This window comes from Patella vulgata, chromosome 5 (assembly GCF_932274485.2).
Source record: "Patella vulgata chromosome 5, xgPatVulg1.2, whole genome shotgun sequence".
NCBI classification, from domain to species: domain Eukaryota; kingdom Metazoa; phylum Mollusca; class Gastropoda; family Patellidae; genus Patella; species Patella vulgata.
Genome location: NC_065883.2, coordinates 60,937,936 through 60,955,736, shown reverse-complemented (window position 1 = coordinate 60,955,736; position 17,801 = coordinate 60,937,936). Strand labels below are relative to the sequence as shown.

The following is a 17,801-nucleotide window of genomic DNA, read 5'->3' as shown; positions in this document are numbered from 1 at the left end:
ATTTCATTGATGCAAAACATTAATTGTGATATCACATATGTCTATATCATTATTTCGCGCTTTGAATGACCACCCCATCCCACCATCTGATGATAAAGGATAAGCACACGACCGTTGCACTTTTCTCATAAAGCGTTGTTTTACAATTTATTTTATGTAGTTGAGCAGGGTGGGATTTGCCCCCCCCCCCCCCCCCCCCACACCACCGAATTTATTTTCAATTTAAAAAAAATGCAATTTCTAATCAATTATGTTAGGTGAAATACGCGAACAGTCCAACCTGAACGACAATCGTTTACGCCTAATTAGCCCATTCTTCACTTTATTATCATTATTATTATTTTATCATTGGTGAATCAGCCATTGCTATATACTGCCGCATTGTAATTTCGGATATGTTTTCTTTGTTCATTCCTTTTGCGTCCGAAACGATAGGTTACACGACACGTGTACGGATTTTAAAATATGCATTGTCTCTTAAATATTGGATATCAGGATCCTGACAGTTCTCGCTATAATAGTTAAAAAATAGATAACGCAAATAGAATGTGCTGACAATTTCAGTCACATTGTTCCACTCTGAACCGAGATATTACCGATTGAATTTTAGGCATAGCCTCGATCATCATTACTAAAGTCGGTACGATAAAAAAAAACAAAGTCTCGATTATCCGTTTTGACGTTAAATCATCCATCAAATCCCGTAAATATCGCAGGCTAGCGATGGCATCGAGAGTTGATTATGGTCGATAAGTTAATTTATGTCTAATTAATAATTTAGATAACATTTCAGGTCTAAAGAAAGACATACAATAGGCAGATTTAGCTCTTGTATAATAAATGTTTAAAGATGCATTATGTTAGATTTAGATACAGGGCTGACCGTTCTTGCTATAATGGTTCACAAATAGATAATGAAAAATGAATATATTGAAAATTTCATTCAAATTACTTTATTACTGAGCGAAGTTATTGTTTATTGATTGTTTATTATCGTAGCAAGGGTACTTGTTATTATAAACTTAGCCTTACTTCTCCATTTTTAAAATTAAATCATTAAATGACCAAAATTTCTAATCTAAATAACATCGAAGTCATCTGATAATGAGTTGATTATGGGCTTGTCATGTTAATAAATGTTTAAATAATTATAATTTATATAACATTTGAAGCCCCCCCAAAAAAGAAACGCAAATAGGCAGGTTTAGCTCTTACATAATGCATCTTTAATTGTCGAATATTATAAAACATAGTAATGATTCTGAAATCCATACAATTTTTGCTTCTGTTCGGAATTTTAATATAATATAATTTGTTATTTTGTATTTTTAGGATATTCGTGGAACATCTGGAGAGCTGTCCGTATAAGTAGCTTACAGTTCTCTTAAAGAAATAAAATTAACTATATGGAATAACAGATGCTTTTAGCGGAGTTATTGTTATTCCATATAGTTATTTTTATTTATCTATGTTCGTTAATTGTTAAATGTCATTTTAACAATTTACAATTTTCAACTAAAGATATTTCCTAACAGTTAACATGCAAGAACTTTGTTCCAATCCAGATATTCTTGTTCAACCGGGCAAAGTATCCAGAAGACAAAAAATCGATACGGATTTGGAAATGCGAAATTAAATAAAGTTTTAAATTGAACCGTTGACAAAAGAATCAAATGTGTGTCGGACAAAGAATGCTGGTGCATTAGTGTCGCGGTGTCTGGATGAGGTGCGCAGACTGTAGATGGGAAATGTTACAAACCGCGCAGCGCAGTTTAGTAAAAGCGCACATGGAACATGTAAATAATGACTTGAATACAAGTCATATACTTATCGCCAAATATCTGCTGATATATCAACTGGTTGTGCTCACCGGATGTACAGTAACTAATGCTTGTATATTTTTGTCGATATATTAAACCTAGTGGACCTGTTGTATTTTACTTCAACAGACTAAACATGTCAACAACGAACTCGCACCCGAAGTGGCCTGCATTTGTTTTGTTCGGTGATTCTATAACACAGGTGGGCAATAGTTTAATAGACCTCTTTATTAGGCATACAACTGAACTTTTGAACTCCTATTTTGTTTTCTATTGCCTCTATTGCATTTTATGTGAAAGCTAATTGTGCATTTTTAATTCTTATCAGTCTAGGACCTATCGTATGTAGGACAACCTAAAATAGATCATGAAGGAAGTGTTTACGTACTATAGGTAACTAGATTGGTGTAGTCTCGCTCTATATAATACAAGTTATATCAAATAGTGGGGTGTCACGTCTAGAGCTATTGTCTGGATCATCTCGATTCACTTTGACACTTTAGCGCATGGGTTATCCCCTTTAGTTATTGATTTCCCAAATAAGTATACCCGAAAAAATTAAAAAACGCAACTCCAGACTCGCGCTTTATCCATTACATACTCAGTAGCTTGTACTATATGTGTTTAAAATAAAGAGTGTACATTAAAACTAAAAACGTCACCACGCTGTAATATTTAAGTTATCAACCGGAATGACTTTGGATCCAGTGAAACAAAACTCAATATTATCTATTTTAAAATGACAAATTATATAAACAACCTATAAAGGTCAGACTTTTTGTCAGTAGTTCCGTCCCGTGTTTTAGTAACGCCGGCCATCTTTGAAGTATTTATGAACATGATTTGCTATAGAGTTACCAATAATTATATAAACATATGAATGCTGTTTTTGCAGTTCAGCTTTAGTGAAGAAGGGTGTTGGGGTGCTTTATTAACTGACCATCTTCAAAGGTAAATATCGCTCTCGGGTTTTTTTAAACAATTATATCCCCGCCAGTTGCCTCCCCGGTTGTTTTGTTTTGTTGAAACAATCCAATTCGAGTGTTAAGGTCCTGCAGTGTTTGCCACACGTTACCACTGTGTACCACTAAGCTAACTAAAACCTAGACTTCTCTAATTGACTTTAACCCTAAGTTACAAAGGCATTATGTAGGCGCTAATTCTGCCTATTGCGTGCCTTTATTTGGGCCTGAACTGTTATATAAATTATTAATTAGACAATTATTAACATGACAAGACCATAATCAACCCTCGATGCGCCTTGATGCCCCCGATTTTAAGTGGATTAGAACGGCTTGGACATTTAATGATTTAAAATTGGAGAAGCGGAGCTAAGATTCGAATGGCCATGGGTACGGTAGTTACGATCAATGCGCACATCTTGTCAAAACTACTAACCATTGATAACTTTGCTCAAAGCTCCGTTAGCGACTCGTTAACGTGGAGTTAATGGATCGTTATCTTTAACGGAAAGTCTGTTGCTGGAAGTCCCTTTAACTTTAACATGTCGTTAACGTTCCCATATATTTAACGTAGGTGTTGGGCCCCGTTATCTGTTTAACGATGGCATTGTCTACTGTCAGTCGAAGTTTACCCTTAGCAAAAAGTTATAGATTACCAGTGTAATTTTCTACAAGGTTGGGCGATGGGTGCGGTGGTGGGAGCAGGCGGCTGTTCCATTTTCTATACAATGAAATTCTAAAGTATTCTACAGAATTGGAGGGGGGGGGGCTGTTGGAAATAATGGCCCCAAATCCAAATATTCTACATTTTCTGTAGTGCAAATCCTATAATTTTTCCTACATATTGATGCTAACATTTTTGAAGAAGAAAATAATAATAGAGTATTCTATAGTTTTTTTTATAGTGTTTTCTGTATAGTAAATTCTACAGTTATCTTTTTGTCTTTAATCAAGTTTTGTGAACAGACTGCACAGTTGTCCCACTGTCATCAGTTTCTTGTTAATACTACCTTCTATGAGGTTGTTATGCATGTACATAAAATCTGTAAATTTAAAATTCAGCCAATGAACAGACAGTCTTCACTTGGATTAACTTTAATCAGTCCGTTAGCAAGATAACGATACGTTAGAGTTAGCGGTTCGTTGAAATAACTTAGTTTTGAGCAACTGGCCCTAGGTCAAAGAGGTATAGCTGTTTTATATTTAATGGAGGTCAATTCTTTCGATGTGTACATGGCTTTCTACGTTATGTTGTATTGTATGGTTATTACAGAAAATGTGACGTGTTAAACAGAGGGTTCTCAGGGTATAATTCAAGATGGTGTAAAATAATGTTACCAAAAATTATAACTGCTGATACAGCTAAGAATGTTGCAGGGGTCACGTTATTTTTAGGCGCCAATGATTCAAATGCCGGAGACACAAATCCTCGACAGCACGTCCCTTTAAACGAGTTCAAACAAAATATGGCGGATATGGTAGAATATTTACAGGTAAGTAAACCTATTATTTGAGATTTAATAAAACCTTCCAAATTTAACAGGTAGTTTTAAACTATTATTTCCTTTTTAAAACAAGTTCATTAGTATTCGTTCATACATTGTATCTTTGTTGTCCCCCGCCTTTCGAAGAAAGCAGGGGACTATTAAAATGGGTTCGTCCGTCTGTCTGTCTGTCTGTCCGTCTGTCTGTCCGTCACACTTTTTGGGACACAATAACTCTCTTCCTAATTGAGCTAGAATGTTCAAACTTGGTGTATGTGTTTATTAGGTCAATGCCTTGATGGAGTTCGAAGATGAGCATTTTCCGCTTAGGGTAAGCAGAGATAAGCAATTTGATTGGTTGATGCTTTGGGACACGATAACTCTCTTCCTAATTGGGCTAGAATGTTCAAACTTGGTGTATGTGTTGATTAGGTCAATGCCTTGATGGAGTTCGAAGATGAGCATTTTCCGCTTAGGGTAAGCAGAGATAAGCAATTTGATTGGTTGATGCTTTGGGACACGATAACTTTTAATTGAGCTAGAATGTTCAAACTTGGTGTATGTGTTTATTAGGTCAATGCCTTGATGGAGTTCGAAGATGAGCATTTTCCGCTTAGGGTAAGCAGAGATAAGCAATTTGATTGGTTGATACTTTGGGGCACGATAACTCTCTTCCTAATTGAGCTAGAATGTTCAAACTTGGTGTATGTGTTGATTAGGTCAATGCCTTGATGGAGTTCGAAGATGAGCATTTTCCGCTTAGGGTAAGCAGAGATAAGCAATTTGATTGGTTGATGCTTTGGGACACGATAACTTTAGTTCTAATTAAGTGAGATTGATGAAACTTGGTGTATAGTTTCATTACAGTAATACCTTGACTAAGTTTGATAATGAGCATTTTCTGCTCAGGGTAAGCAGAGCGATACGCAATTTGATTGGTCGAGACTTTGGAAAACAATAACTCTCCTACTTTGATTGTTAGACTATAAGTAAAGATATACTGTTTGATTGTTCAATACTTTGTAAAAGGTAATTTGTGATAAATTTATATGTGTCCTCTAATTATTTTCCTATTTCGGCGGGGGACATCAGCCTCACTGTTGGCTTGTTAGTTTACTGTCGTGGGCCCTGAATCTCAAACTTTCATGGATCCCGTATTATTTATCTAGTTATTCATGTTTTATTTGCTTTTTATTTATATTTTATTTCATTTCATTTGATTTTCTCAGATCGTAGTATTTTGTAAATGTATCCCATCGTTGGTTTGCAAATCAATAACTGTGGTGTTGAAACTCCTACAGTCATTTTTTTTTATCTGATCTTAAATTTTGAAACCTATTGATATTGTCGTCGGACACGTTCACAGATTGATATTTCTCCATAATATAAATAATTAATAACTGACTGGAAATTTCCAATTTATTGCATCGATTCCAAATTTTTAAACGTGGAATTTGATCGACCACCGTAATCGAACAAGTCTTTACTTTTAAAAGTATGAATCTATGTAGTAGACCTAAATCATTGATACTTTTTTTTAAAAAAAATCAATTAATGTATCAAGTCGATTAAAACAAGATGTTAATGACAATCAATAACTAAACGTCTAACGCCTCAATCAACATCAACAACTTCAACCAAACGTTTGATCTACTTCTGTTTTAGAAGATCAACCGATTCGACCAAGGATTTATTACTCCATCCATTGCCTTTGAATTTGATTAAAACTTAGATCCTAATTCGTTTCGTTTTATTGTTCAAAATATTTTATTAATGCTCCTGCTAAAGGTTTAAAATATGTCGGTCTCAGTTTGTTTGATTCTGTTCTTTTTTTGTGCCATTTAGATTTAAAGGTGAAGAAATGTGCAAAAATGAGCTTTTACAATGAATTCAGGCTTTTCATATTTTAAAATATTTCTTCGTAACTTTCACAAATCTGTAGCATTAATCCATAAGAAGACACTCTATGTCTGATGCTGAGAAACAGGAAATTTGCATGATTCACTTTTCACGCTATTTTGCCTATGAAAGAGTCAATTATTATTGGATTGTCACAAAAGTATGCCTTATATCAAATTGATTAGAATTCAAAATTGACACAGGAAGTGACGTCATATTGTCAAAAACTGTATTTTTTACCTTTAAAATAAATATTTTTTCAACTGATATTCACTTACTACGTTTTGAAAATTTTAACTTTTAGTTTTTTAAATCAACATATACATTAAAAGGATACGGTCATATAGATATTCCCAAATGGTTTCCAGCTTGTTCAGTTGCGGAAAAATAGGCGATTTTCTACAAATAACTTTTCAGTGGTTTTGGTCCATTAAAGTGTCAATTATTATTCGATTTTCATTCCTGTTACGCTTTAAGGAAACTAATTTAACATTTTCATTATCACGGGAAGTAATGTTGTTTTGGCAAAAACTTTATTTTTAACCTCCAAAACAAATATTCTTTTGAGGTGAGTGATAATCAATATTCGTTTAATGAACAAATAGAATAAATCTCCACGATCATGTAGATATCAAAAAACAGTTTCTAACGTCTGCCCTTGCCGAGAAATAACCAATTTTGTCAGGATCACAATTTAAGATTTTCGCATTTTAATAAGGCGTTATAAAGGGTCAATTCTGTTCAATTTACATACTTTGTTGATAACGGAAGTGGCGTCTTCGAGTCATGTCTTCGTTTGCTGTATTCTTTTTATGACATGTGTGACAAATGGTAACAAATGTACAAATAGAACTGATATTGCTGGATTTATTTTAATTCCACATCCATTTTATAACACGTGTGCAATGCCCATGTGGAAATTCTGTTTAACGGTTTCATTGGTTTTGGAAATTACTGAAGTTAAATGGTAACATGGCACTAGTGAAACCCGTCATCACTGCATCGCAGTTCTAGTTTCACTACCTGGACTCGGACTAGCAATGATTTGCCCATTAACTTTAATGTTAAATGACTGTAACATCACAGGCTGTAGCTTTTTGCTCACCATTCAGTTGATTCCATTCTTTATAGGCACACAGAGGGTCTCACTTAGCACTCTCCTCATCATTATTTTGTAGGGGGTTGGCCGTTTAGACGTAATGATTGCTCTACACAAAGACACTTTACACACCCTACCCCTCCCCATTCTGTCATCAGTATTCCCCAAAACTGCTATGAAATCGCAAATTTGATCCATTTTCTCCAATTCTAGACCGAAATGTCAACCCAAAAAAAGGAAAAGTGGAGAAAAAAATTAAAGGAAAAATGGTCTATTTATAACTCGCGCTACATTCGTCCCATCATGAAATAAAGGAAAATAATTACTAGTCTTAATCCTATATGTTGCGGAATCCATCGAAAGTAATGATTGCCAATGTTCCACTGCTTCGTCTAAACGTTAACCTTATGAACCAAATGCCTACTTTTGTAGGGCTCAAAGACCTAATACCCTGTTACCCTGTTAAAAAGTTTGCTCCTTAAATATTGAATCGAATGTTTGGTTTGTCGACCATGTGAAAGATTGTCTGCTAGGTCTACAAAACAAATATAAATTTGTTTTTATTTATTCATAGCTGCCATGTCGCAGTGCATAGTTGTTGTATCGTGCAAATCTCTGATCCACAGTTGGTCTAAGTAAATGACCACAGGTCAACAAAGAATTATCTTTGGTCTAAGCAGCTTACCATTGGTCATTTGTCGACAGGGTTGATTTCTGATAGACAAGGGGTATTGCTGCTGATGATATTGTTTGTTCTAGAAGTCTTGATTTGATTGGCTGTATATTCTGATTCGAGGCCGTATTAATTGTTGCTTCTACTCTGAAAAATGTCACTTAAATACAATTAAAGATGCCTTATTTAATAGCTAAATCTGCATATTACAACTGTTTCTTTAAGCTTCAAATGCTATATAAATTATTATTTAGACATGTACTTACATCACAAGCCTGTAATCAACTCTTTAAAACACGATTTTTAAAAAATAACGATAAAACTGACAATCGAGGTTAAGTTTTGGTTGCTACGATAATGAACGATCTACGCTATATCTTTAAACAGTCAGAATTTTGTTTAGAAAAATGAAATGGGGTTTAACGTGTTACTGTTCTGCTCCGAACTGGGCTAATGAAGACGGGCGCTCAGAAAAAGGGAATTTGAATGAAATTCCGATATATTCATTTTTCATTATCTATTTTTGAACATTTTTCCGGCGTGGTTCCCCTTGTCAGTGATGCAGGACGGAGGGTCTGACAAGGACAACTGTCTAGTCGTTCAGATGGGACGAAAAACCGCGGTCCCGTTGAAATTCGATGAAAGAGTTGACCGTAGTGCCACTGTCCGGGCAAAATTTCCCTCATAGCACACTGTATGGCGTATGCCCTTCTTCATTAGCCCAGTTCGAAGCAGAACAGTAGGACGTTACACCCCATTTCATTTCATGTCATTTCTATTTTTGAACTATTAGCCAAAACGTCCAGCTCTTTATCTATACCTTACATAAGGCACTTTTCACAAGTCGTTTTCCAGCAAATACTAATGCACCTAATCTTGGTGATTGTATCCATACTAAGTCTTCTAGTAATAAATCAATTGCTAAATGCCTCGCAAGGCTTATATCAGACATAATTATTATGTTACAGTCTATTGGAATTGAAAGAGAAAAGATTATTATGATATCCCCACCCGCCTATAATAACGATGCATGGCAACTAGAGTGTGTCAAGAAGGGTATGTACATTTTTATCGAGCGACCATAAAAAGAACATTAATTGTTAATAATTAATTATTTTTATTGATTATGTTTCATTATTAAAATCGAAAAAAAAATAATACCATTAAAAAATGAAGTTCTTCCTCGGGAAATTTGTCAATCCTGGTGTCATTAAAGTTCTCAGATGATGAGTCCGTATAAAATTGATTAGAATTAACACGATTCAGAGATTTGAAATATTAGTATTATATTTTCAGGAAAACCATGCAGCAAAACCACAGAAAATACACAAAAATATGCGACATCGTGTGTTCAACTATGTAAAGAAACTGGTATATGGAGTGTTGATTTGTATTCTGAGATGTTAAAGAACGAGGCGAGATTATTAAACATACATTATGCAAGAGCTAAATATGCCCGAAATATTATCTAAATTATTAATTAGACATTAATTAACTTATCCAGACCATAATGAACTCTCGATGTCATCGCTAGCCTGCGATGTTTATTGGATTAGGTTCTGATTTGCTGTTCAACTTCCATTCCTGATTTAATCATGAAATTGATAATCGAGACTATATTTTTTTATCCTACCGACTTTAGTAAGATTGATTGAGGCTAGGCCGAAAATTCAATCGCTGAAATCTCTGTTCAGAGTGGACCTATTTGACGGAAATTTTCAGCTAATTCCCTTTACATTATTAATTAGACATTAATTAACTTATCCAGACCATAATCAACTCTCGATGTCATCGCTAGCCTGCGATGTTTATTGGATTAGGTTCCGATTTGCTGTTCAACTTCCATTCCTGATTTAATCATGAAATTGATAATCGAGACTATATTTTTTTATCCTACCGACTTTAGTAAGATTGATTGAGGCTAGGCCGAAAATCCAATCGCTGAAATCTCGGTTCAGAGTGGACCTATTTGACGGAAATTTTCAGCTAATTCCCTTTACATTATCTAGTTTTTAACTATTACATTGAGAACTGCCAGCTCTTTATCTAATCTCCCATAATGTAGCTTTAACTGTCCAGATGAACGCGTAGCTGTCCGTCTACAATTAGCTCCGCTTGAGAACTTACAATAAGCTAGCTGACCGACATTTTAATTCCTAAATCGAGGATTTTAGTCGAAAACACTAATGTACGTCGAGAATTTTGAAATGTATTTATTCTGCTTCCCTTTAATGGAATTGAAAAGAATTATTTAGTTTTTGTGTGTATAGCAGATGTGAAAGGAAATAGAACGGCATTACCAAATAAATATTGGGTTTTGGATATGGCGGCCATTCACGTCAGAGATCTATTCTCAAATCATATAGTTCACTGATTATTGAAGCAAGCATGATTATTGAAGCAAGCATGTGTGAAACTGGAATTACTGGCCGATGCGAACTATAAGATCAATTTGATAACCACTCAATATGTACTCCAAAAAATCGTTAATTGATTTGGCTTTCAACGGATGGGACTATATTGAATAAAAGTGGACAATGATTTTTTTTTATACTGAGCAAAGTTGAATGTGAATCAGTGTTTTAATAAGCATGACCCGAGTAGAGTTTCAGTTTTTTCTGACATTACATCACATTGGGAGCACCAAAATTAATTAATGGGGCTGATTTATAATTAATTTGAATAATAGGTTTATTTCATCTGATTGTAGATTCGTTCCTTTCTCACATTCCTCAGTACTTGAGTCTAAGGGTCGGTGCTTGGGGTGGGAGGTACAATCAAGGAGATGGTCCCGGAATTCACCAAACCCCAGCACAAAATTTTAAAAAATGTGTTAATCACACGCCATGACAACTGCTACTATTGGCTGTAGGTTATCACTCGTCACATCAGTCAGGTATATAGAGGGATTACTCGTGTTTTCCTTTGGCGTTCGTCACTTCCGATTCAGGAAACCTGTATTACTCAGCTATCGTAGCAATGATCTCTGTGTTAAAATTATATTTGGAATGTGTTTAACCAGCTCTACCACATATGTGATAATGACTGCCACCAATATTGTCCTTTAATGTCTCTTGCCACCGAGGGTTATGTCACAGTCACGAGCATAAATACCTTAATTCCCCCTATCAGACTGGAACAAGAACCATCGGTGTCCTTCACGCATTTGATGACTGTTAATTTAATATGTTGCTACAGTGGGCCCAATTAAAGTTTTAAGACAGTTTGTCGATAAATTGGATAAAAATTATTCACCGATTACGTAACATCAATATTCTGACTGTTTTAAGGTTCTTTATTGACCATTGGAGATTAGTTGGTTGATTATTGAACTGTGTGTGGTGGGGGGGGTCTAGTGGTTTAACGCGTGAGCGTGAAATCATAAGGTCTGCCATTGAATCGAGTGGCGTGGTTTCGATTCCAACCGTGTTCGTTTTTTCCAGGTCCCCCAGTTTCGTTCTACTGCTGAAGACCCTACGTGCATGCAAATAATTGAATTAAAATTGAACCTTGTGTTAGTCCCGAAATGACCTAGTTTGTGTCGAGTTGTCGTTAAACCCCAATCCCTCTAGTTTGTGTGTTTCTATATGGACTTTAGTATTCTCACTTCTTTGTAACATTTATTTTCTTCAAACAAGGACAACTTTGCACTGAAAATTCTACGACGCAATTTTGATAATTTCTTTTTAAAAGTGGCAAGTTTTCCTAATAAGTAAACCGGTGCCGCATCGCAATTGTATAGGCGTAGGTACATATCACTTACCGTCATATAGCCGAGGCTAGATGTAGAGTAACGGAATATGCCGAGGTTTGCCGAGTGAATAAGGTCTGTCATTGAGTCAACTGGCGAAGTTTCGATTCCCTGGTTGTACGTGACAAGGAGGGGTCCTCCAGTTTCCTCCCACTGCTAAAGACCCCTACGCGCAAGCGAATTATTGAAATAAAATTGAACCATATGTAAGTCCCGAAATGACCTAGTTTGTGTCGAGTGGACGTTAAACCCCATTTCTGTCTCCCTCTCGCTATAGATTCTCAAAGGGTCTTAACTATTACTCCCATGGTTATCGAAGCCCATACAATACACTATCTGCCATGTTTATTGTTCTGTTTATCGACAAAAATACGGCAACAAGTTTTTATTTCCTTTTTCTTTCATTTAAGATAATTACTTCCACTTCACTCCCATGTTGTTTCAATTGATTTAAAAACTTTGTCCAAACGCTAGGTGGTCCCATCTATCAATGTAATATAATAAAATCGAATGGAGGACATGTTGATTTTAAATAATTTGTGACTATCCCCCTCGCAGTTGATCAGACTTATTTACTAAACTGTCATTTACCTGTTTCAATACCACATTTTTTTTTTTAAAAAAACTAAGTTAGATATCGGGTTTCTGTTGGTTACAGCTTTACCTGCTGCCAGTTCTAGCGGTTTTTATGTTTAAAAACAAGAAAAAGTGTAAATCAATAACAAATGTTACCAAATTCACACCCGTATCAATCATTTAGCTAGCCCATTTATGATGAAAAACACTGTAACAGTTCAAATATGTAAACCATAAGATAACGGGAAACCGAACTGCTGTGTTTTTATTCGAATTCGAAAGCCAAACAACCGAGTCGTTCCGAGTACCGAGACCAGCTACTTTAAGCTTTCTGATTGATGATACCTTTCGTGTCCTGCTGTTTTCGGACGTTCTCTTGCTTGATGATATGGTGTCCAGATGATTTTACTTAATTGATGATATTTATCCCGCCATTACGGTGGTCTCTTGATTGTTGTTACTTATCGCGTGTCCTGCTGTTTTTATTTACCGTATTGTGATTGATTGTAATCGTGTCCTGCTGGCTTTACTTACCCTCTATTGATTGATGGTACTAATTGTGTTCTGTTGGTTGTACTCATCGACTCTAAATTGGTGATATTTATCGCGCCCCGTTGTTTTCCTACTTTCTCTCGATTGACAATACTTATCGTGTCAATTTGCTCTTGTTACTTATAGTGTCCTGCTGGTTTTAATTGATTGGCGATACTTGCCGTGTTCCTACTGTTTTACATGATTAGTGCTACTTACAGTCTCATTGTTGATGATAGTTAACGTGTCCAATTGTTTTTACTTGTCGTATCTTGACTGATACTATTTACCATGTCCCTCTGGTTTACTTGCCGTGTCATGGACATGGTTTTACTTACCGTCTTATGGTTGACTGATGATACTATTTACTGTGTCCCTCTGATTTACTTGCCGTGTCATGAACATGGCAACAAGGTTTTACTTACTGCCTCTTGGTTGATGATACTTATCGTATCTTGACTGATACTATTTACTGTGTCCCTCTAGTTTACTTGTTGTGTCATGGACATGGGTTTACTTACTGTCTCGTGGTTGATGATACTTAACGTACCCAGCTGTATTAACTAATCGTATCTTGACTGATACTATTTACTATATCCCTCTGGTTTACTTACCCTCCTTTGATTGATGGGGGTCGGTGGACGACTGGCCTAACGCGTGCACTTTCGATTATAAGGTCTGTCATTGAAGCAAGTGTCGTGGTTTCGATCCCAAGCTTGGACGTGGCACGGAGTAAGGTTTATCCGAGTCGACTACTAACGCCAATCTTTGTACCATATATATTAGTCCCGATAATTATCATGCCACAAAACATCAACACCTAGAAATCAAATGAAACATAGTCCCTGCCCCCCAATCGCCCCCCCCCCCACACACACACATATAAGCCACATCGCTGAAAGCCAGTATAAACCAAAGTTGAAAGATTTTTTATCAATGACAGGCGTCTTCGATTGGCAAAATACATCCACTAGACTTCACTGGATACTATAAATGCTTTAACATTTAGAAACACCCGAAAGGTAGCCTTTGTCAAATTAAATAAAAAGAGTTTTATTAACAGAAATGAGTAAACGGCTCGTTTGGGCCGCATGGAAGTCAACACCTCGGTTTGTCCGTTATTTGTTCATCACGTCGACATTTAATTCTATTTTTATTTACAGAACTGGAAAGAAATGTTGAATGATGGCCTTCATTTATCAACGATTGGATCACGACTTTTATTTAAATTATTACAACCAATCGTTGACAAGTTAACATCTGATCTTCCAATGAATTATCCACTATGGGATGAAGTTGATTATGAGAATCCCAATTCCTCTCTTGAGTGAAAGTTCAATATATATTTTTTTAACTATTACTGACTTGTTGATGATTTGCTTCTGGAGAAAGAGACAGGAAGTGAACTTTTGGGTAGCTTTTTAAACTTCCGAACGCACCTATAGAATGGGAGAGTCGCGATGGCTCAGCGTGCCAGCTGTGGCTCGCTAGCAGGGAGTTTCGGCTTCGCTGCCGGTGTTGTTCCTCTGGATTTATTCGGCGTGGTTTCCCCTTGTCTGTGATGCAGGGCGGAGGGAGGGCCTGACAATGACAGCAGTCTAGTCGTTCGGATTAAACGAAAACCCGGGGTCCTGTGTACACATTGGCGTGCACGTAAAAGATCCCTTGGCAGTTGCAATTTTATCGGCCACAGAGCCCACTGCCCGGGCAAAATTTCTCTCTTCGCACACTGCATGGCGTATGCCCGTCTTTATTATCCCAGTCGGAGCAGAACAGTAGGGCTTTAAACATCATTCATTATGTTTCATTTCATTTCATTTCGAGACCTATGTAAATACCTCTGCCACCTTTATTTTTCCGCCCTTTAATCGCAGAGTCTACTTGACGTTTAAGTCTCACAATGTTCTCGCAATCATTAGCCATTAGATGAACGGATAAGAACGCGCAGCCTTACGTCACTCCAGCAGACAGGCTGGAAACGGCACTCTTACATGGCGTCCCATGTGTATTTTTCTGGGAATCCAGCATGTTTCTTGTAAGATTGAATGTGTATACTCTCTAAATATACCAGATATACAATACTTTTATTAGAAATAACTACCCGATAAATACTTTCCTGGGATGTATCGTTAAAGTGCGACCTGAGTAGGGTCTTATTCTTTTATGCTCATGTATTAACACGGAAATTAGAATTTTAAAGAGACAGCATGCCTACTTACCCTCTCATGATTGATGATACTAATTGTGTTTGTTTTGTTGTTGTACTCATCGTCTTTTGATTGGTGATATTTTCCTACTTTCTCTCGATTGACGATACTTTTCGTGTCATTTTGCTCTTGTTACTTATAGTGTCCTGATGGTTTTACTTGATTGGTGATACTTGCCAATGTTCCGACGATTTTACTTGATTAGTGTTAATAATCCTGATTGTTGTAATTATCACATCTTGATTGGTGAGACTTATTCTGTCCTGTTTGTTTCACCGTAGACATTGTTTCACTTACAGTCTCACGGTTGATGATAACTTATCGTGTCCAATTGTTTTTACTTGTCGTATCTTGACTGATACTGTTTACTTGTCGTGTCATGGACATTGTGTTTCCTATTGCCTCATGGTTGATAATACTTATCGTGCCCAATTGTTTTTACTTGTATCTAGATTAACACTGTTTACTTGTTGTGTCATGGACATGGTGTTTCCTATTGCCTCATGGTTGATGATACTTATCGTTTCCAATTGTTTTTATGTGTCATATATCTTGACTGATACTATTTATCGTATCCCTCTGGTTTACTTGTCGTGTCATGGACATGGGTTTACATAAAGTCTCATGGTTGATGATACTTATCGTAGTACCCAGCTGTTTTTACTTATCATCTCTGGACTGATACTATTTACCGTGTCCCTGTGGTTTACTTGCCCTGTTTTGATTGATGCGCTTTCAATTATAAGGTCTGTCATTGAAACAAGCGGCGTGGTTTCCATCCCAAGCTTGGACGTGACACGGAGTAGGGTTTTATCCGGGTCGACTACTAACGCGAATTAATCATTGTACGATATATATTAGTCCCGACATGACATTCTTTGTACCGTCATCATAATTATCATGCGACAAAACATCAACACCTAAAAATCAAATGAAACATATTTCCCGTTTTACCCCCTAAAAACACATATTATAAGGCAAAATACATCCACTAGACATCAATGGATGGGCTTTAAACTTTAGAAACAGCCGAAAGGTGTGTCAAATTAAATAAAAAAAGGTTTATTAAAATTAACATAGATAAGTGAACAGTTCGGGTTGCCCGTTATTTGTTCATCAATAACAATAATTTTATTTATATTTACAGAACTGGAAAGAAATGTTGAATGATGGCCTGCATTTATCAACGATTGGATCGCGACTTTTATTTAAATTATTACAACCAATCATTGACAAGTTAACATCTGATCTTCCAATGAATTTTCCACTACAGGATGACATTGATTATGAGAATCCCATTTCCTCTCTTCAGTGAAAGTTCAAAAAATATTTTGTTTTAACTAGTACTGACGTGTTGATGATTTGCTTTTGGAGAAAGAGACAGGGGGTGGACTTTTGGGTAGCTTTTTAAACTTCCGAACACCTATATAATGGGGGAGTCGCGGTGGCTCGCCAGCATGGTCTCGTGTTCGCTGCCGGTGTTGTTCATCTAGATTTGTCCGGCGTGGTTTCCCCTTGTCCGGCGTGGTTCCCCCATGTCCGTGGTGCCTGACAATGACAACTAACTGTCTAGTCGTTCGGATTAAACTAAAACCCGGGGTCCCGTGTACACATTGGCGTACCCGTAAACGATCCCTTGGCAGATGGAATTCTATAGGCCATAGAGCCGCTCTCCGGGCGACATTTCCCTCTTAGCACACTGTATGGCGTCTGCCCGTCTTTATTAACCGAGCAGAACAGTAGAGCGTTAAACACCATTCATTTCATTTCATTTTGAGGCCTAGGTAAATTCTTGGATTGTCCTATGCCACCTTCAGTTTCCGCCCTTTAATCTCAGTCTATTTGACATTTAAGTCTCACAATGTTCTCGCAATCATTAGCCATTAGATGAACACATAAGAACGCCCCTTACGTCACTCCAGCAGACAGGCTGGCAACGACACTCTTACATTTTTAACCTGCGGGCGCCCCATGTGTATGTTTCTGGTTAAGATGTGGTGTCTTTACTCTCCAAATATACCGACTATGCAATAGTTTTATTAGAAATCGGAGAGGGGGGGGGGGCGAATGGTTAGCACGTGCGTGCTGTATCATAAGACCTGTCATTGAGTCAACTGGCGTGGTTTCGAATCCCTGGTTGTACGTGACAAGGAGTAGGGTCGCCCGTCCAACCTCGTGGGTTTTCTCCGGGTCCTCCGGTTTCCTCCCACTGCTAAAGACCCCTACGTGCAAGCGAATTATTGAAATAAAATTAAAACCATATATTAGTCCCTAAATGACCTAGTTTGTGTCTAGTGGACGTTAAACCCCATTTCTCTCTCTTTCTATTAGAAATAACTAACCGATAAATAATTTCGTGGGATGTATCTTTAAAATGGATGATATATAAAAATAAAAAACTTTCATTAGATTAAATATCTTGGCAAGTGCGACCTGTGTAGAAATCATACCATGAATAATAATATTCGAAGACCGTTTTTACTCCGTGGTGCTAGGCTAGCACTACGGGGTCTTATTATTTTATTCCCACCGTCTTCTTGTTTACTGAACAGTTCGTTTGTCACCAGAACTAACCGTTCATGACTGGACGCAGTCGTTCATGACGGCAACTTGACAAATATTGCTGAAAACTGCGAGCTAACCTGGGCTAATGAAGACGGGCATACGCCATACAGTGTGCTATGAGGGAAATTTTGCCCGGACAGCGGCACTACGGCCTACTCTTATATCGAATTCCAACTGCCAAGGGATCTTTTACGTGCACGCCAATGGGTACACGGGACCTCGGTTTTTCGTCCC

General features: G+C 36.9%; 1 protein-coding gene across 2 annotated transcripts; it reads left to right on the top strand.

Moving 5' to 3' along the window:
• Positions 1-1,772: 1,772 nt before the first annotated feature.
• Positions 1,773-16,348, top strand: LOC126821990 (isoamyl acetate-hydrolyzing esterase 1 homolog). 2 transcript variants are annotated; one of them, XM_050550695.2, is made up of 6 exons: positions 1,773-2,022; positions 2,716-2,771; positions 4,056-4,275; positions 8,906-8,993; positions 9,234-9,352; positions 16,150-16,348. In XM_050550695.2, the coding sequence occupies exons 1-6, from the start codon at positions 1,888-1,890 to the stop codon at positions 16,315-16,317; spliced, it is 786 nt and encodes a 261-aa protein (XP_050406652.1). In that variant the 5' UTR covers positions 1,773-1,887; the 3' UTR covers positions 16,318-16,348. The 2 variants fall into 2 exon arrangements, with proteins under 2 accessions (XP_050406652.1, XP_050406651.1); XM_050550694.2 differs by lacking the exon at positions 16,150-16,348 and adding an exon at positions 13,959-14,152.
• Positions 16,349-17,801: the final 1,453 nt, after the last annotated feature.

Excerpts from the sequence above, each read along its gene's own strand:
- LOC126821990 (XM_050550695.2), top strand. The coding sequence starts at position 1,888 with ATGCTTGTATATTTTTGTCGATATATTAAACCTAGTGGACCTGTTGTA. Across the intron at positions 8,994-9,233 it reads ACTAGAGTGTGTCAAGAAGG|GAAAACCATGCAGCAAAACC; the intron begins GTATGTACATTT and ends TTATATTTTCAG. Across the intron at positions 9,353-16,149 it reads CTGAGATGTTAAAGAACGAG|AACTGGAAAGAAATGTTGAA; the intron begins GCGAGATTATTA and ends TTATATTTACAG.